The sequence below is a fragment of the Lichenostomus cassidix genome, chromosome 3, assembly GCF_008360975.1.
Source record: "Lichenostomus cassidix isolate B80296 chromosome 3, HeHo_3.0, whole genome shotgun sequence".
NCBI classification, from domain to species: domain Eukaryota; kingdom Metazoa; phylum Chordata; class Aves; order Passeriformes; family Meliphagidae; genus Lichenostomus; species Lichenostomus cassidix.
Genome location: NC_139483.1, coordinates 39,534,219 through 39,555,552, shown reverse-complemented (window position 1 = coordinate 39,555,552; position 21,334 = coordinate 39,534,219). Strand labels below are relative to the sequence as shown.

Genomic DNA, 21,334 nt, shown 5'->3' with positions numbered 1-21,334 from the left:
ACTACTTAGAACAAATATAGGGAACTTCATGGATGCACTTCATATACCGAATGGCTTTTATAAATCTTTATTAACAGTTAATTGTTATTAGTGCTTAATAAAAAAATTGCAGCAGTCCACATACAATCCCAGAGACTGTGCTCATCTTTTATGAGTGATTTTCTTCATAAAGTACCCATTTAGCTAAGAATGGATCCCATGCCTGAGCAAAGAAGGATTCTATATTTGTTATGAAGCAAGAAATCCTATGTTGAGTAAAGACAATATCTATAGAGAGGATGACTCTGATGACTATTTTATGGAAAACATTGTTCATATGCACAGAGTGGACTCTCATTTCATTATCTTCCCTTCCAAAAAGCCTTGTGCACCATTGGTGACGTAAGTCAGATGACAAAGTGTATGACAAAAAAGGGAAGGTGGATATAGTAGAGGCAAAATACTGAATATATAATATATTTCTATCATTAACCTAGATAAAAATAGACCTCTCTTCCTGTTATTCCCCTTGTTGGATGTTCTAGAGAAATGCGTTGTTCTGAATGCTTTCCACATAAGCTTTTGTTTAAAGAAAAAAGTAACATATATAAGAGTACAGTTTGCATCAATAATTTACTACAATCATTCTGATGTTTGAGACATCAATAAACTTAGTTGGTTCCTATTTAATGTCAAAGTAATTACTCCAAAATTACATCAATTTGCCATTCTAAAGGAAACAAAAGTAATAAACCTTTCACTTTTGGCATTAAAGACTCTTAGAAACATTAGTTTCTGTAACGTAGCTATATAACATGCCATTGTAAATATTTAAAAGGGACAACTACATTATCTTTGCCAGCAAAGATTTCTTAACCTCTGTTAATCCATCTTTTATTACTACTGTAAAAGGGAAATATTAATTACACCTATCAAATCTTGGAAACATTTAAATATCTTTTATGAATCAATTTGTATTTTTGTTTTCCTTCCAGCTTTCTAGGAATGCCTGCTTTCTCCATTGGCTTATGGCACTTATGAAGGGCAAAAACCTGGTCCAAATAAAAAAGTACAGTGTATTTCTTTATTTATATGTAGTGAGTATTGTTAAAGTCTTCTCTGTTTCAGTACTTCAATGTCTGAAATGACATTAACAAGAAGAATTGTCATTTGGAGAGCATTCATCCAGGTCCCAGTTCTACAAAATGAACACCTGAAAGCTACACATTTTTTTAGACTGGGAGAAGACTGAGAATTAAGTGTTTTTGCTAAAACTTGAACTATGAAATTGGCCCATATTTAGGGATGGGAACAAAATGAGAAAGTTTTCCAAAGTGTTGACAAAATATGGTACATTTCTCACTGTGTGGCCTGTTGACTAATGGACATTGCAATAGGCTGGACAAGTCACTGAATACATACATATTTTTTAAACTTTACAGTCTTCTATTTACAGCCTTAGAAAAGCTCTAAGCAAACGTGTTCAGCAAGAGCTGGAACTAGAACAAATGTTAGTCAATGAAAAGCAGAATATAAGTTGTGTTTTCAGTAACAGAATGAAAATTGAAACTAAATTGTTACACATGGGTAAAAACTAGAACTAATTAATTACTGTGTAAATAATAAACACTGGTAATGTAGTGTGAGCCTAAGAGCCTATCCTCATGGATTACTTTTTGGTATCAGGGCTATTCCTGGTTACAGCTAGAACATTTACCTGAGTTTAAATATCCTGTGGACATACGGGAGATACACGAACCCAAGGTGAATTAAGCCAGCTTGCAAGTATGATTCCATTAGGGGTCTGGACTCTAACTGGAACTATTGAGAAGTCAGTTTTACTTATATTCAAATGGTGTAATCACTGGTAATTGAAATAAATCATAAAAGTGATGACACAGAAATGTATACAAAGAGGAAACACCTCATGTTTTAATCGTAGAGTTGTTAAATGACTCTGTGTTGTCAAAGTCTTTGGATAAAAGACTAAAAGTGCCTTTAGCATTCACTTGCATCATTTTGATTAGTTTTAAAGGCTACTCATCATATAATTGTGTTTCTAGTCCAAATCTGTCACTCCACACAACCTCTCAATTTTAAATGGGGTGAATTTTCAAAACATGGACATTGCAAAAAAATTGTTAGCCTATGTTTATATTGTCTCCAAAGGTGACAGTGATGGAATTAGATGCTTCTTACACAATACTGCTATTAACCATACTGTGACCACCTAACCAGGACCTGTGAATTCTGAGGGTTCGCCTCTCTCTCCTCATTGTTTCCAGCCAGGCTGAAAGTTGCCCAGCAGCTCACGCTGACATTGAGGGGAAAAGATGTCATTTCTATTTATGCCACATTGTACTTTGCTGAGAAGTAAGAGACCAAGTTGAAGCTATATAGAGAATTTTGAGGAATCAGTGGTATGACTAAGAAATGAATGACCTTAAAAGAGAATTCAATAAAGGCAAGCGAAGAAGATGGATACAATGGGAGGTGGTGAGGTTTCTTGTAAACTCAAAGCAGTGAAGTCACCACTGTGTGTATCTGCTCCCAAACATCTCTCTGTGTTGTAAAAGAAAAGTCACCAGCACAGTTTGATAACATACCAATCTTTAATCTATAAAGAAGATTAAATTCAAAGCTTATAAAAGAATAACAAATAGTTTTTAAAACAAAAATACAAGATAACACAGAGTTGCATCTTGGTTTCTCCTGTTGCCAGAGCTTAGAGTACACAATTTCTGGGGTACAATTCCATTGCAGACAGTGTTTCCTATCACTGCAGAATATGTTGGAACTGAAAAGAAACCTATTGATTCACAAAAAGCTTTTCCAGGTACAAGCTCAAGCCAGAATGCTGCTATGATTAGCTAGTCCCATGTCAGATCCCACACATTATTTAAACAAACCATAATGAAATCACTGCTCGCTGCTACATTCCTCCCTTCTCATGTCAGCTCCGAGATGCCAGCAGTCCCTCTGCCACTGCATTGATCAACCCAGCTGCTTGTAACTCACAGTTGTTCAAGAGCAGAACTTTTTCATTTGGGTCCCCTGCTCTAAATTCACATCCATAAGTTCTTATTCCCCTCAGACATACATATTAAAAAAAAAGAAAGCATTGGGAGGAAAATGATGAAAAATTTTGGAGAAAGTATGAAAACCTTTGATAACTTTCTTCAGGCAGCAAATAAAAAGCCTCAGGCAGGAGTGATGTGAGTAGCCCCTCCCCTAATCCCCCAGGCAAGCCAAAGAATTGATAGGGGTAGCCAGGTGGAGGGAAAAAAGGCTTATCCTTCCCTGTCACTACAGTAAGATTTACAATCCTGACCCATATAAACTCTTCTCCTGCTTTGCACTGACCATGGAAACATGCTTTTAGGCTGAACCAGACTGGAGTGACATTATAATCCACCTTACTCCTTTTTGGTTTGCTGTGTTAATGACTCAAGTGGAAGCAAACAGGAGAAAAATCCTACCCAAACTTACAAAAAAAGGCACTTCAAAAATTGATAAAAGGATACATTTTTCTATAAGCATCCCAAGTAGAATAACTGTTTTTTGAATCCATTAGTGGTTGTATTCTCATTGCATGACCTTTGGAAAGCTTAATAATTACAATAAAAACAAAATGAAACAAAATATTGCCACCGATGAGAAATCTGTTCAGTTCAAAACTGCAAAACCAAGTAAAAAGCAATTTACACAATTCTCTCAGTCCTGCAAACCTGAAACATTCAACACTGCTTGGACAAAATTGAGAATACAGTAGATTTTTCAGCATAACTCTACTTAAATGACAGTATTAAGAAAAATAAGACATACTATTGAAACCAAAATACATAGAATCAGATTTCTATGCTACTGCTTGCCAAATTAATTTTTTTAAATGGTTTAAATGCAAACTTTTACATCTCCAACATGTTTTACATATTTCAGACAACAAAAGAATACACATACATTGTATGTGATAATTTTTTAAAACTAGCCATTACATTTTCACAGATTAAAAAAAGGTCTGTTTAAATATTTCATTTCTACAAAGTGAATTTACATTTTTAAGTACAAAGTGCAAATACTACAGTTGTTTTTATTGCCTTTTGGTGAGGAAATCTCCCACATGTCAAAGAGATCTGCCTTGGATCAGTAAGGTGTTCACCCTTGCTTCTTAGAAACTTGCTGAAAGGAAGTTGGAAAAATTTGCATTAATAATGATCTTTTAAATTAGTCCAGTAATCTATCTGTATTTTTCAGCAGTGCCCACATGTCACTCTCAGGAGAGTACTGCACAAATATATATAGAGAATAAAAAATTCCTGCCCTGTAGTCATTCAGAGCATTTATGAGCAAAGGTACGAGCAACATCTTGACTACTTACCTATGGCCCCTTTAAATCTATACCTGTCAAACACACCATTTTAGCAACTGCCTGGGCAAGTCCCTGGTGCAATATACCTTCTATGGCATGTGATGTATAAGGAATGGGCTGCTGGCCAAAGCCTCACAAGCAATCTATGGTTCCCTTATAAACTTCTAGCTGGGCTGCAAAAGACCCTCTAGGTCTCCCTGACAGCGTGTATGTGTGTTTGTTGGACAGGGTGGAGCTGAGCAAGGGAAATATACCAAAATCCTGTCAGACCCATCCCCTATTTGACCTCTTTTGGAGCTGTGGCTCTGTCAGCATATTACTGTATCTTTCTCTATCTGCTTTCTTACAGTAAACTTGTATGTGTGTGTGCAGACAGATTTGCAAATATGTGAAAAAACACGTGCCACAGCACACATAAGCATAGATATAACTAAACTGCTGCAAAAAATATTAGAGGGTGAGCTTTTGAGTGTGTGTTTCCTGAGTGGTGCAAACCTGATCAGGCCTTCTTAGATGGGTGGTTTCCTTTGAGCAGTTTCTACAGTTTTCAGTAGCTTCCTCCCAAGTGAGAACTTCTGTGATGAAAACCACCTTCTGCATTTGCAGCCATGTATTGTTCAAGTATGAAACTGCCAACAGATGGTTTTCTTAGCCAACCTTAATTTCAGGCTATCATTTGTCAGCGACAGCTCTTAAAATAATTGAAGCTGACTCAGCAAAATTATTGGACAAAATTAAAAAAGGTAGATGTTCTAAGGACAATTTTATTACCGATTCTGCAAGTCAGTATCAGATAACCAGAAAGGGGAGAAGGCTTGTCATGCTTCAAGTGTAATGTACATGTGCCAGTAATTGTCATTATACAATTAAAGTAACCCCTCTGAATGCTTTGGAGCTCTGATTGGATAATTGTTTTCAGGCTGTCTTGTTTAAAGCATAAGTGGTTTTTGGGGGAAACCTGAAAAATTAGGACCACAAACACTTGTTTAAACAAACTAACTTATCACATCCTTGTAGCTGTGAGAATATTTTATATTCCATCAAAGGTATGTAGGAGGTCTCTGGTAGAACCCATAACCAATGATGATATTGCCTTGGGAAGTGCAAACCAAATATCAAACAAATCAGAGATTAAAAAAGGAACAAATTGATGAGCAACTTTGAAGGAAGATTTCTCTTGGCTTGTGGGTAGGTTCACCTTGGATTTAGTTTCTAACAAATTGATCTAACTTTATAATAGATGGGAAGGCATTTACCACAACTAGGGTTTTGGTATATTTTTAGCCAAATTCCTATTTTCATAGATTCAGCATTACCTGAGCTGTTCTTACAATATGAATGTTCTTACAAACACGAATAATTTGTAACCAGTTTATCATTTACTGATGCTTTTGTGAGCATGAGTAATTTAAGTCTTCTAACTAATACAATAGTGAGGTAAGAATAGTGTGAAGATGGCTCTTTTACTAGACCAGTCAAATAACTGACTCACAAGCTCTCCTTGAAGACCATGCAAAAGTACCAGGAAGGTATGCCAATATTGCCCAGAAAATTTTTCTTCAGAATTAATGATTATTAAAAATAGGCAAACACAAATTAAAAACCACTTTTTAAAAAACTATTTTCCTGGACTTTCACTTGAGCCCCTTCTTTTCAAAGTGCACCTTTCCTTCATTTTAAACCTCTGCTTTTGTGCCTTTTTTCCACTCTGAGCAGCTTGAGCAGCCAAGCCTCCAAGGATGACATACACCGGTGTTATTTTGAAAAACAAGATCAAGTCTTTGCAGAAAATGGATTAAAAAAAGGGATTATGTTGTCAGGGCACTTGACATTTTATTTGTCCAATCATTCCACAACTGTAGTTTAAACCTACATTAGCAGACTGATGCAAATCCTAGTTCTCCAACATCATTTTGCTCAGCCAGGAAAGGCATTTGAAAGTGACAGCTCTTTTCATTGCACTAAGATTTTAAAAGGTGTTTTAAGCCACCATATAATAATTCAATGGGGTTTGTGAAATGTATGGATTCTCACAGGGCATTGGAAAGGCATGGCTTTGTTCATTTCAATGAATGTAAGTTTGTGTCTGTAGTGTGACAAAAAGGAAAATTGACAGAATTCAGCTAAAGCAAAGTTTAAGTGAAGACAAAGCAGTGCACATTGAAAAGCGTAAGGGAATGCTGTCATTCAGGAATGCAGAAGACTCACCAGGGCTCAATTACACTCATCAAATTATCCTATATGTCAACTTACACTTTCCAGGAACTTCCACATGCAAACCTAATACACTTTGCACATTATGCACATTTACTCTGCACCTGTAATTGACTGATTTAGCTTTCCCTAGAAAAAACTTAAGTCAAAATTTGTTAATTGGGATGCTGCTCTACATTTTTCTGGCAACTCTGCAGAGTAGCAGATCAATGCAGTTTGAATCTGCAATGATAATTGCTAAAACCCCAAGAAATTCAGCTGGGAGAGGCAGAAAGGGAGATCTTGCTCTCCTCAATACTCACCTGCCTGCTGGATGAAGTGCTCTCAGTGTTGGTTCTAGGGGCTGCTAAAGGAGGGGAAAGAAAACATTATAAATATAATTTTTGTGAGTTATCCTCAAGTACTGATGCCCTCATTCTGAAAATATATTTTTTAGAGCCAAGTAAGTACACAGCTTTCAATAAATGACATAAAATATTACAAAGCTTTTGTTGACACATCCCCTCTTTTTTTTCCTTAATACAGGTGTTGCTTCTTTCAAGGAGTTTTCTGAAAATTGAACAATAACATCTCCTGCCAGTTAATATGTCACATTTTCTTAGGAGATTGCATCTAGTCAAGGTTGAGCATTTAAAACTTATTAAATCTTTAGTAGTAAATATAGTCTATTACCCCTGCCAGTAAAGAAGCATGGACAAGCAGACTGTGTGGAAAGCATTCACTTTGATTAAAGATATTGCACAGAAGCAGCTCTACAAGTTAAAGATATTGTTCAAATTTAATCTGTAAAACAACAAGGTTATCACAGATTTTTAAGTTTCTTACTTTCAAAGACAGTGCACAAAATAGGGACAATAAACCCTCAAAATCTAAATTAATTTGCTAGCCCATTCATCTTCACAAGCAAAATTGTTAGGGTAGGGAGCAACTTGCTTTCTTGGTTTTCCATGTCAGTCTGTGAGTCAAATAAGCTGTACCAGAACAAGGGGGAACAAAATTGCACCTTAAAAAATGCTGCAACAACTAGCACTCCCCTTAGAAAGCATGCTTTGCAGCTCTCTGACTTTTATGTTGCTTCAAATTGTTCTCACTCAAGACACCTGGGACTCACACAAAATGATACAGAATCACCTCCTTAGTACGGATCTCACACCTCAGGTGACAACAGTCTCCTATTTTCATAGAAATGTAACTCTAACTGCAGTGAAGTGGCAATTGATTTCATTTGTGCAAGTGAAAGGATTATCAGAAAGGAAATTTTAATTATAAAGCAAGAGAAACAGAATAATGGTATTCCAACAAAAGTAATTTTTATTGTCTTGTTCTTAAAACTATGTATTGCTAGTAAAGCAACCCAATGATTTGGTTAAGAACTTTTTTCCAACTAGACACCATTAGTGTTTCAATTACAAACTTCTGAGATTTATTTTTCATTCCAAAGTTGAATGTTCTCATTATTGAAGAGATTTTTTGGAGGAGACCTATTACAAAACTCCAGTTATGGTGGATGTAATTTTTACTTCAGCCAAATCTGTGTGTGATCTTCATGTGATTTCACGCCTCTTACAATTTTTGTTTCCAAAACAGGCAGTTTATCTAATCTTTGGGGTTTTTTTTCACTGGAATATGAAGAGAAAAAACTGGGGTTTGCTTTCAGTCTTTCTATGGCTTTCCTTTACCTCCTACACAGGAATTTTGGACCCAAATTTCATCTATCTGAAGCCCTAGGAGTGCCTGCTGCAGCAGGACAGAAGTGTTTAAATTTTCACATTTATAGTATAAAGATAACAAAAGTCATCCACCTTCATATATATTTTTTTAACCTGCATCATCTAGGTGAGAATTGCAAGGTATCATTATGAGGTCAACAAAATAAAAGCCACAGGAAAAAAATCCTGGATCTGATTGACACTTGTTTTGTCAAATGTGTTACTGTGAGCCATAAACAATTTACTTTATTGGTAAAATGTGGACATCTGTCTTTCTGCAGTATTCCCTTTCTAGACACGAATACAACTAATGAGACCTTTGTTCTACTGTCCTCACTTCATTTTAAGGTACCAGACAAAACAATTAACCTATATTCATTCTTCTACAACTTTTTACAGTATGGGGATCTACTGCAGCTGTTTAAAATTTATTTGGTTTTTAAATTTTTGCCCATTTTCAGGAATTGTGTAATTGAACTCTGCAGGGTTTATTGTAGTCTGTAGTTAGTTGTTCCCCTTCCTAGCAGTTTGGCAGCAAGGAAAGATGGCTGTGTATTAGCAGTCATTCCACCTGTTTGGCAGATGACCACATTCCTCTCTGCATCTCTAAACCACATTTGAGAAATGAGAACTCATTAGAAAGCTCAGCCATGTGCTTCCTTCCAGGAATCCAAAAAGCACAGGTGTGATACTTCCACTCATTTGGAACAAAGCTCTATAATAACAACACTAAACTGGATTTCTGATGACTGTTATCATATCCTCTTAGGTTTCCCACTGTAATACATTTAATGGTCAGAATCAATGGGAAGTTTTTGCTTCTGTCAGAGCAAAGTGATCCAGAAGCAACTTTCCAGCCATCTGTCCTAAGCAACAGCTGCATTAACTGCAGACAGGTGAATTCTTTTATTTTGTATAATTCTGGCACATACAAATTTCAGACTTCATAAGTTTTGAAGAATCTAGTGAAAAAGACAGACAGAAAAGGCTCTTACTATGGCGTTTCTTTGTTTCTGCTTTACCTTCTTCTTTTGTTACTCCCAAGCAGCCCATTAATTCTTGAACTGACAAGGACTTATCGTTGTTCACATCACAGTATTCCACAAACTTCTTCACACATTTTTTGGGCTTTGATTTCTTTCTTAGGAATCTCTTAAATGGCTTGATTTCCTTCTTGCCAATATCACCACTGGAATTTTTATCTAGCTGTTTGAAATACCAGTGGACAACTCTCTCTTCCAGAGTATGATTTGGATCAGGCTCTGAAACCCTGAAACAAGAAAAAAAGATAATTTATTCTTAATTATGATATTTAAACCTCGGTTTATACCTTTATTTCAGAATAGTTATATCACCATCAGATGACCGTCACCATTACATAAAACTCCCTGCTTTTAGACACTAGCTTCTTGTAATGAATCCCTCTTTTTTTCACTTTGGCCAACTATGACCTAATTTTTACACTAGAATCTGCTTCTGATTTACTCTCTGAAACCCTATTGAGGTCAGCATCATACTCAGCAAACAGAGCTTTCCCCTTGAATTTCCTGAAACACAGAAAAGTGGAGAGAGAAATAAAAAAAGACTGTTTCATAGAGAGCAGAAGCATTAAATGTGTGAAGTAACCAACTGAAGTTGATCAACAACCAGCATTGCCAGGTACCAAAGCTCCAGTTACAACCAATGATGGATTCTCTTAGAGATAAAACACCTAAATATGTTAAATTACAGGATAAGCTGTAACAATAAATCCAATCTCTTCAGATGGTAAGCACCTGACCTGCTGATGCCCCAAATATGACAGCGCTTGCACATTTTGAACACTGCCTTGTGACTGTTGATAGCATTGGTTTGTTTTGCAAGCAACTAGGCAGAATATGAATCAGGAAGGTAGCTCATTCAAGACACAAAGCCTGAGAGAAGAACAAAGACTGACACACAGTTGCATAAGCAGCTACAGATAAACCCTGAGCTGTGCTGCTGAGAATTCATCTGTCAAGTATATCTCTGTTTAGCGGACATGATTCTCAGTGGAAACTTCAAAGTAAACTCTCCTAGATAGGTTCTTGGAAATTTACCCTTTGTGAAGGCTCCCCAAGGCCCTCAACAATCCATTCACTACTGTGAGAATCCTTTAAAGACACACAGAAAAGATCTGAAACCCACCGGCTAGAAGACAATGATGGATCGGAGACTGCATGCACCATATCTGTGGACAACGCATCCAAAACACTCGTCAGGAACTCATTCTTCTTGGCCCCAGGACAACCTAGAAAATCAGATTTTTTTTTTCTTATCTTGTTACCTGCTTTTAAAACATTTATATTCCAACAATAGTTCAGACTTTGAGGTAGATATGACTCCCCGTACACAAATTTCCGTAACTTGTGGACAAGCTCATAATATAATTCAAAGACAAGCACCTAAATTCAGGTACATATAAAAGAGCAGGAATAAACAACCTTTTGAACTCAAGCAAGTGGGAATCTATTTTGAATACCCTGAGTCCCTTTATTTCAATTTTGACCATTATTTTTCCTTTTTTAACATGTCTTTAACATGGGTGACACATTTTGAAAATTGCAGCCTTGAAGCAATAGAAGTTTGTACATGACACAAGACTCTTTGAAACACAGACTAGAAGCCAACAACACAATACTTATTTCAGATTTCTGCTTTTGCTCCTCTTATTTTCCATTGGCTTCCTCAACACACATTCATTCAGTGCATTGGTTTTCCTCTCTGTTAAACGATAGTCAACTCCTTGTCTCTTTCCCTTTTCTCTTGGAGAGGAGTTAACTTGATCTACATGGCACCTAGCCCAATCAGCTGCTGTTAGTTGGTACTTTGGTTCATACTGTGGGATCCTATGGTGATGCTAGATCATCCTCATAATTAAATTCCCTACGCTACAAAGTTCTCTGAAAGAAACTGACAGCATGTTTCAGACACATAATAAGTCAGATAAATATATACTGAAAGATCCCCTCTTCAAGCAGCACAGCTGGAGCAGATAAATTCCTCTGACAAGCACATGGATGTTGACACATGGAGGTTTGCTTACACAATACACCTGCTTCCCCTCCTCCTCCCAGAGCCCTGAGCCAAACACCAGGTCTTCCTCTAACCCTCTTTTAGCTGAGTTAAAGTATAGGATGATCCGTTATCAGTGACATGGAGATTACAAGCTTGAAGCTGGAGCCCATGGAAGGACTTTCACAGACAATTCTGTGCTGGAGGCCACTTACCACAGTTCTGTTTTAAAGTGAAAAAGGGAAATAATTTGAAGTGTTGTGGAAAAAGAAGATTAGTCAGTCAGTAGGGATTTGGTATTTTATTACACTTCTCAGTAACCTCTGGAGCAGGCAGTAGGACTGCATGAGCCTGAAAAGCTTCATCTTGCCCAGCAAATTATTTTTTAATACATCCCATGTTGATCCAAGGAAATAAACCTGTGTTATATTAGCCTTTAGTTTTGTTGCAGTAAGAATAGCTCAGCTGTTATGTACAGCAGGAGTACCCACTACGTATTTTTGTCTAACATATTCATGTAGTTATGAGTTCCTTGCCTTTGGCACCAGGGACATTTTATTCCAGTAACTGTAAAAGGTGTATAACAGGAATTCACTGAGGCAAGTTTCACTGTACTAAAAGTACACATATGAAAGCAGTTGTCACTCAGTTAGATATGTCCCTTTTTCCTTAGTCTTTAACCAGCTGTGCATTTTTTTTCTGTCACAACTGGAAAAAAGAGAAAAAAGAAATGGAAAAAAACCAAACCAAACCAAAAAGAAAGACAAAAAAACTAACAAGAAAAACAAACAAACAAACAAAAAAACAAACCAACCAAAAAAAACCCCAAAACCAAGCAACCCAGCAGCTGTGACTGTAAGGTTGAGTTCAGTGAGGCAAGCACTTGAGTTTTCTCTGTAAGGACCAAAAGTGAGAAGATAGGTGGCAAGAGATTAATATGGGAAGGACAGAAAACTATACCAAGAGGTTCCATTTAGTGCATAGTTTAAAAGCATATCGTCTAGTGCAAAGAGGTTGCTGTTAAATTAGGTTCAGGCACTCCACAATGCGCATGAAAGTAAATAGTGCATTGTGATTTAAATGGGATCACATAACTTTGCAAGCCACAAAAGCACGTTTGTGCAGAGTTGAGCAGGCAGAGGCCAGGCTGTTCCCATGCAGAAGGCACATCCAGCTCTGTCAGCATGCCAACCTGCACGAACCAAGCAACTAAGTCTCTGAGCAACCTACTGAGCTCAGTGCTACCTCCTGCTAGCCAGGACAGCACTGTGGAGCAGAGCTTTGAAGGACAGGTGAAAAGAAGCCTGTCTGAGGGTCTCCTATATATATACTCTCCGCATATATACCTATAATATAGGTAAACCTATATTAAATAATATAAGCTTTATCCATTTTGTGTTGGAGCTGTATTACCATCATCAGTCAGAAGCCAGAATCCTGCTCTAAACATAAGTTTTGAATTGATCCAGGACTTGTGGAAAATGCAAAAAATAAGACCTCAGGTGTAACAATGCAGCACAACATGGAGAAAAGGCGATTTGACTTTTTTCTTTCTCTGTCCTTTTTTTTGGGTAGATAATAATGGTAATAACCAATTTGATTTAGGAGCTCCACCTGAATATTCCATGTTATTTATGAGTGTCTTTGTGAAACAAACATCTGCTTTAGGTAGTTTCCACTGCTTTCAAGGGAGCTGCTGAGGGTACAAATGCCACAGATGTAGAGATCAAAATCCTGACTTAGCTTGTCATTTATGAGATACAGCTAAGCAGTGGAAAGTATCAACTTCTAAATTCACAAGAAATCACAGGAAGAAAATTCCACAGTTTAAAGCCTGTCTCTGACAATTTTCCCTAAGAATAAGAAAGGTTTATAAATTTGTGTTGCATAAAGTTGCAATAGCAGCTGACAGCAATAGAAATCTCATAGAAAAGAAAAATTGCTGTTAAAACAAACATAATCGGTTGCTGTGAAACATTCTAAATTATAACTCTACTACTTAATGTAAAATGACACCCCACAAAATCCTCATCAAGTTAAACACAGAGAAAATATTCAGTTTCTCCCAATTATAAGTTTTGCTGACGTGTGGGCAATCCCACAGCAATTTACCTCACAGTAAAATCTCTGTTCTTTGCAGGTGTTACTAACTCAGAATAATTCTCTGGAGGCTTCACACTGAGCTTTAATTTTCAACAAATTTGTGGATGAACTGGCAAGACTGGAGGAGCTTTAGCTTGATTGTAATGAATAATTCACTCTTATTGGGCTAAATACAGAAAGGGAAAGACTAGTCTCTTATGGGAGCCTTATGCTTTTTGCTATGCTTTATGAGCTTCAGTTTCTCCTATCCTATGTGGATTTGACAGCTTACATAAATAGTAATTTGTTGTTAAAGGGTGGAAGTTGAAACCACATGGAGTTAACACACAGGTTCAGAAATGTAGACTGGAGTGTTTGCTTTAAGGATCCTGTTACCCAGAGTAAACCTTAGACCAACAAATACATACAACAAGTGACAGGAATACACAAACACCACATTTCAGCTATAATATAAAGGAAATCAAAGAATCCTTATTACACATTATATATCTCATATGTACACATCTCCCTATACACATAACTACTTTTGGGACTGAGAATGGATTTTTGAAGAGAAATCTGTGGGGAGGTTTTCCATAAACCTCCTAAAATATGCACCCAAGTGCCTTGGAGCTCCCTGCTTGGTTGATAATAACCTACTACTGTCAGTCTTGGAGGATTATCTTTTATAACACATCCAAAGTCATGGCCAGAAGAGCAGTTCGGTAATTTCGGTAAAAGTGGGAATCCAATAGATAAGATTAAACACCTTAAATGGGATTTTACATTAATCTTCCTGCAGGAGAGGAAACTGGCTTGAGTAAGTCACTCAAGTTATTAAAGGCAGGACAATTTCCAACTAGCAAATCTAAACCTTCTTTTTCATTCCCTGTTTGCTAATATGAACATAAAGCTTAGCAGTGCACTCAAATACAATGACCAGTGAAATATCTCTGAAGATTTTTAATCTGCCAAAAATCAGAATGATCAGAACTATTTATGCTTCATTTGCACCTTTGACTTCACTGAAAAACAGTGCTATACAGAAGAAAAGAATTTAACAAAATTCTTCAGTGCTACTCTTTATCATGGGTGAACAGACAATACAAAAAAACACCATTTTTTCTTGGACATTTATTCTGTACACACATATATGTACAGTCATGAGTTTATTTCTGTTCATCAATATGAACCACAAGTTTGTGTTTGTCTAGACATGCTGAGGGGCCTCCTCATTTTTTGGAGGACTTCCTGAGCTCTTCCTGACTCCCTTTCCAAAAAAAAAGTGTACTTCGAAATATGACCCTGGAAAGTGAAATTTGTAACTCTGCTGATGATTAAAAATCATGGTTCAATAGAGTCAGTGCCTTTGTGGTTCTATTTAATGAATGGACTTGATGACCTTAGAGGTCTTTTGAGTCTTAATAATTCTCTGATTTCATGATTCTATGGCTCATCACTGTTTTTCCCTCACTGCAGCTTCTGGTAACTTCTCACAGACAAAAATTATCTACCCCTTAGTCTGTATCCTAGAAGTTGTGAGGACATTATTTCTCCTTTTTAACATCCCTCAGGTACTACATTTTTAAAATTATTTTATTTTTTTCTCTTAAATATTCATACAATTTAAAAGAATTAAGTGACTGTCGCTGTTGAGCAGCTAGCAGAGTAATGAAGGCACCAGTTCTCAGTGGCAAGAAGGAATGACCTTTATTGTTTTGATTTCATCATATATAAGAGTTTTCAAAAGTCACCCAGATTGGTCAGTCAGAAGCCTTCCCCCAGGCCTGATTGGCCAGGCCTGCACTGCCCAAGTTCTGGGACACTGTTCCAATAACATCCAAACTTTATCTTTATTTATAAAACACAAGAAGAATTCTCGTGGGAAAAACCTGTGCTAGCCACAAGTGACGCTCTGAGCCAAATTCTCTTTCCCAAATGTATTTACCCAAACTTCAGAAATAATGAATAAAATAGAATAGATATTAGCTGTAGGGGAGCTACAGATCCATTGCTTGGTAGCCCCAGATCTCTATGTCTTACAGGTAAGAAGTATTATTTCTCAACAAGTGCGGGAAGCAGATTTCAGTTCTTAATGCATATTTAACTTTAGTTTTGTTACTTATTAAAAATTATATTTCTGTTCTAATTTCAAGGGACACACACACACTAAAGAGTTAACAAAGGATGCTCTCCCAAGGCCCTACCCCTCAATCCTAGACATTCATATCATACCAAAGTGCATTGAGGGGGATTTGCTGAACTTGAGCCTGCTGAAATGAGGTGTCTCACCCATAATAATTTTTTAAGCTCAGTATAAAGGAACCCATTCAGAAGGCATTCATCCCAATTACTTGAGATTTTTTTTCCTTATAATGGAGCAGAATCACCTTTAAAATATTTCTCTTATTCCCTATTGAATGAGGAAGCCCAGACAGATATCTTATATTCCCAAGTGGTATTAAATTACTTGTGATTCATTCTATATGTATCTGTTTTATAAATAGATGTAGGCTCAAACTACTCTGTTATTCTTTGGGTAAATGTGGAGGGAAGAAAGGATAATGTTCATAGCAGAAACACAGGACCCTATAAGCAGTTTTTGCAAGCAACTGAATGACAAAGACTAGGGCATTTTTTGATAGGAAAAACAGTTCATTGTGATTATTTCAGTTCCTGTAATATTACTGCTGAACAAGAAAAGGAGAATCGAATCAGAACATCAGAGCATAAAACAGGCAATGTGAAATGGCTAACTTCTGACTACCTCTTTCTAGTTTTGTTTTCCCTCCATGAGAGTTTGAAAGGCTTTTGAGAAGTGAATTTCTTGCTGCTAACAGTTCTGAGATGTCACTGTGACAACAGGCAGGGATGAACCAGTTGAAACACTGGAATCCTTTCAGCAGCCACCCAAAAATCAAAGCTGAACTTGAGAAAGTCTTTGGACCTTATCTGACATTCTTAAACATTCTCTTGTAGACCTTTATCTTTCTAGTTTTGACTGGGAACAGGAAAAAGGTCTAAAAATTCAGATGATAAGGAGTCTTGCCTCTGCTGCTTAACTGGAGAGAAGAAGACTGATGTTTTTTATTAGGCAGTTAATGCCTACTCAATATCTACTCCACTTTTGGAGGCCAAAGACATCTCATTATGTTGAGAAGGATCTGACATTCTGTGCATTTATGTTCAGTCCATGCCCATGCAAAGTTGTAGCCTTTAGAGGCTCATCACCTCAGGCTGAGCATGACCTGCAGTGCAGCCTTGTGGGTCCAGCTCCAGTGGAAGAAACACAAGATGTTTCAGTGAGGTGTTGGCACAGTGACAGAAGTCGATCCTCCCACTGATTAGGACACAGAGAGACGAGCTTAAAGATTAGAAAGGAGACCAAAAATGTGTAAAAGACAAAAGCAACTAAATCTGATTTTCAAAAGGTTATACTTCTGCTTTATAGAACATATTTCATGACTGCCTGGACCTGAGACAAACACTGGTACCTCTGACTGCAGTAACACTTTCAACAATTCAGCTTATTAAGCTGAAATATTTTGGTATATAGGTTTATATGGTGTAACAGGCATCTGAATCTCCCCATTTTCACTCTAAGAGTCTTAACAATTAGCAACCAATACTGCTTAGAGAGTAAAAACGCAGTTATTTTTAGTAGATATTTATTACTTCCCATTTACTTGTATTTTCATCATGTTGTTATGTTTCCTCTCAGGAGATGGGTATGAAAGAAAACATATTTAATTACCTCCATTTAAATATCCATTAAAAAGGAAAAGCTATTACAAAGAATGTATGTTGTTGCAATTATGGAAGTGACCTCAGAAAAAAGGTGCATAATTCTGGTCTCCTGATGGAAAAATTGAACTACGGGGACTTGACTTAGTGGGGATGTTTTTTGCATTACTTAATTAATCTAAGCAGCCTGCTCCTTGGAAACCTGCATGAAAAACAGCTTTTTCTACAAACTGATGTTGATTTTAACATTTCTGACTGTCTCTTACTGAGATTTGCACCACTGGAGGCATAAGCTGAAAATCCCAAAAGCTTCCACTCTCATCTAAAGCCACAAAAAGGTCTTTATTCAGACACTAAGAACCAATGGTCATTAAATCAGACAAAGGAAATGCACATATTCCTATTAGAGCAATTTTCTAAGAGTCCCAGTGCCCAGAGTGGTACCTTCATGCCAATCTGTGATTCTTACACAATCATAACACAGGATGGATGGAGATGGAAGCACTCCTTAAAGATGTCCTTCAATCTCTCAAAGACTATTACATAAATGATGAATCTTTTCAGATGAACATTTGAAGCACTGCACATTTGTTGTTTTGGGGATTGTTTTGTTTGGTTTAAAAAAAAAGAACAAATATAGATGGTACAGAACAACCCCAATCTGTGGCACACAAAAGGAGCATTTCACAGATGCAGTGGCTTGGTGCAGGAAGCAGAAAAGATGCAGAAGATCTAGCTATATTGTAAGCAGTCATGTAAAATATCAGAGTTTTTGCCCTTGCGTAATTTGTCTTATACACATACCTATCAGAACTTGCATTAAGAGACAAATTTCAACAAATTTATATGATTTTTTTTTTCTCCCTCCCTTCCATAACTGGCAAGTGACAGATTTCGAAACTGGATTTCCAACACAGATGGGAGCTAGAATTAATGGCAGGCAGGCACAGCTATTTCTTGGAACATTAACTATATACTGAATTGTAACTCAGAATGGATTTTTACAGCAGTGATTAAAAGAAGTTTATAAAATGGAAATCCTGGAAGTAACTGAAGTGAAACAAGAGTCAGCAAGTACCACTAAAACATTACTTGAACACTATGGAATGAAACAGTCCTTGGAAACCTAGCATCACAAAAATCTCCCTTTTACTTTATGCAGTTTTTAATTTGGTATCTGCAGTTGTGTTACCTTCCTGGACCCTTTCCATTAAACATGATAGATTTCCTCTGCAAATACCATTTCCAATCTCACTGGCTCATCCTGCATTAAATAAAAAAGCTGTAAGATGGCTAATACAAAAAACATAAATACAGTCTTACAATTGCTCAGTATGAAACTTTTACAAGCTGTGAAATTACACGAGAATGAAATGCTCCTAGTTCCTGGTGAAGGAGATGGAAATACTATGACAGACTGAACAGGCCCAGACTTTAATAATTAGACACTATTTATTTAAAATAAAGATTATGGTCCACTCCTAATTCACCATTAACCAGCTCCCTTCTCCAGGACTGACAGAGGTCTCTGAAGCTACAGCAGGTTCTCAAACCAACTTTCTTTGCAAATAGACCTCTGAAACAGATCCTCCAAGTCAAATACAGTACTGTATAACTCATTAAACAATAATAATCTAATGTTCAAGTAATGATGAACTTGATTTAATAGCACAAAAAGCAGGCAATTGAGAGTTAACCCTGCCACCCTGGATTTGCAATTTACAGTAAGCACTCAGGAAATGAACACATCCCACTTGGTAGCAGAGATCCTGGAATGACAGAAGCACAATGGAGCAAATTAAGGATGAAGATTAATGTAATTATGGTTCTAAAGTGTCTGCCAGGAAGGATGCAATGCAGCTGACTTCATGTAAAACAGTTTACAATGTGCCATTTGATTACAAAGTGCCTTGGGTCATTTTACAGCAGGGAGATCCAATTCCATGATAACATTCCATTAATGATCGTGAGGACAGTTTCCTCACTGGGCCACTACACTGTAGGTGAGTTTCATTGTATACAGTGTGGTCTGTTTCCTTTGTGCATGTCCAGCATTCGGTCAGGTACCCAACTAAGCATATCCTGCAGCCATGCCAAGGCCTGGATTCCCTTGTGGCTCTGCAGAAGCCCACCCTGTCAACTTCAGCAGGTGTCATGAAGCTTAATGCTAACAAGGTTCTGCTGAGTCAGCTGACTCTTGGTATTAACAGGCTTAATTAATATCCAGAAGGGCTGAGGAGAAAGGTTATTGAAATGTGAAAACCAGTTCAGGCTTACTGACTGTGGGACTTCAGAGAAAACAGAGATAGAGAAATATCCTATCATACGCCTGCAGACATCAAGCATGGTCTGCAAAAAAAATGGCTGCATTTTGTACACAGGCTGACATGACATGGCCTGAGCATGTGTACACAGTTTTGGGAGTGTGTGTGTACAGTTTCCGGAGCACGCCATGGAATCCCATGTGTTGATAACACAGCAACAGAAACACACGAGACAGGCGTCTTACTCTGTGCTGCTGAGTGAATGGAGAGAGGTGGGGACAAGACATCCCATTATATCCTTGTGCCCTGGGTATTTCAGGGGATAGGGGAAAACAGAATCTGAGTACAACAGCAGTATCCCAAATGCTCACACCCAGCAGAACTGGGCCCTTCTTGGGCATGTATACTAACCTGATTTCCAGCCATGCATTTTGCAACACTGCTTGCCTGTCAGTGAATGGGACTGAAATAATGACTCTGATTGTGATTGATACATCCCATATTTCCATTCTTGCTATACTGGGAATGATTCTTTGTTATAAATATGCATGCTCTAATGCTGATTTGGTAAACAGTGGTCATTTTCCATTACAAATGAAGGAATGAAAAACTCTTATTCAAAACTAGAAGTTTGTGCTCCATTCCTGCAGATACTCAATACTGCAAATTCCAACAGAATAGATTTTCAGTCCATGAACTTCACATAACTAAAGTGAACAAGCCCTATGCAGATGGCTATAAAAGGATTCACATGCTAGATTGTCGAAATCAGTATGTAGTCTACTGCTGGTTAAAATCAGGAGGCAAAAGAGAAGCTAATGAGCAGAAAAAAAACCTACTTAAATCTTTAAAAATGCCTAGGATTAGATTAAGAAATTCAGCATGTCTGTGGGGACTACAAAGAGAAGACAAACACTTAAAACCCATTGTTTTCTACCCACTGATATAAGCACATTCACAGAGGCTTTTACAACAAGGTTCAATTATGTGTGCCATTGCAAAGACTAGAGCTTAATCCAGAGCAAGTTCTTTTTGGAAAGGACATGAATGTATGGTAAGGGCAGTGAAAGCAGGAGAAAAGCACAGAAATAAGAGAGAAACAGGTAGAAAATCAAGGGAGAGAAGAGAGACATGGAAACTAGTGGAGAAAAATGCTGCTTGGAGTTTCAAGCAAACTCACAGCCTGTGCTCTGACACAGACATCTCCAACAGCACTGACAGAATATTAATCTTCCTCCCCCATTCTCCTCCAAACAAAACTGTGGTTCACTGAGACAGCTCCGGAGTTCACATGAACTGGCTTCTGGTGGTTTTGTTGTCTCTGCTTCTGCCAAAGCCATGTGGATAACACGGCTGAATCTCTGCATCTTTAGCTACATTTGCAGGGACAGGGGGGTTTTATATCTTCCTATTGCTTCTGGCACTCTCGGTATGTGACCACGAAGTAGCTGTCTCTCAGCCTGGCCAGGAAACAACAATTCCATCATGTGAAAATAGTCAAGAGTGGGGAGTTTATACTTTACTCTGGTGCAAAATGAGCTTTTTAATGCCTTTTTTTTTTTTTTTAAAGAGCTAAACACTCCATCCCATCTTGGCCAAATAGCTTGGTGATGAGGGCACGCAGCTGAGATGGAGGAGACTGAGGTTCAACTCCCTGATCCAAACCAGACAGAGTAGGGAGTTGAAACCTGGCTTGCTGTTATCCCAGTGGAATACCCTAATCTCTGACACTAGAGAGTTAGGTTCAATTCCCTGCTCTGTCTGGTTTGGATCAAGGATTTGAACCTAGGTTCTTTCCTCTTCAGCTGAGTACTCTAATCATCAAGCTATTGTGTGTCCACAGAAGGGTTCCTTTTGCTGTGAGCAAACCCTCCGAACAAAGAGAATGTCAGAAACCACTTCTATTGCTACATTAAAACATTTTCTTCAGAAGAATAACA

General features: G+C 37.5%; 1 protein-coding gene across 3 annotated transcripts in view; it reads right to left on the bottom strand.

The window, feature by feature from the left end:
• Positions 1-2,572: 2,572 nt before the first annotated feature.
• The window catches only part of SMOC2 (SPARC related modular calcium binding 2), a 139,852-nt gene continuing 121,090 nt past the window's right edge, over positions 2,573-21,334 (bottom strand). For 2 of the 3 annotated variants that reach the window (XM_085055392.1, XM_085055394.1), the window contains exons 10-13: positions 10,438-10,540; positions 9,267-9,541; positions 6,865-6,908; positions 2,573-4,158 (exon numbers count right to left, since the gene is read on the bottom strand). In XM_085055392.1, the coding sequence (XP_084911518.1) occupies positions 4,135-4,158; positions 6,865-6,908; positions 9,267-9,541; positions 10,438-10,540 (446 nt within the window). In that variant the 3' untranslated portion in view covers positions 2,573-4,134. The remainder of the gene's footprint in view (positions 4,159-6,864; positions 6,909-9,266; positions 9,542-10,437; positions 10,541-21,334) is intronic. The other variant, XM_085055393.1, reaches the window with a different exon arrangement.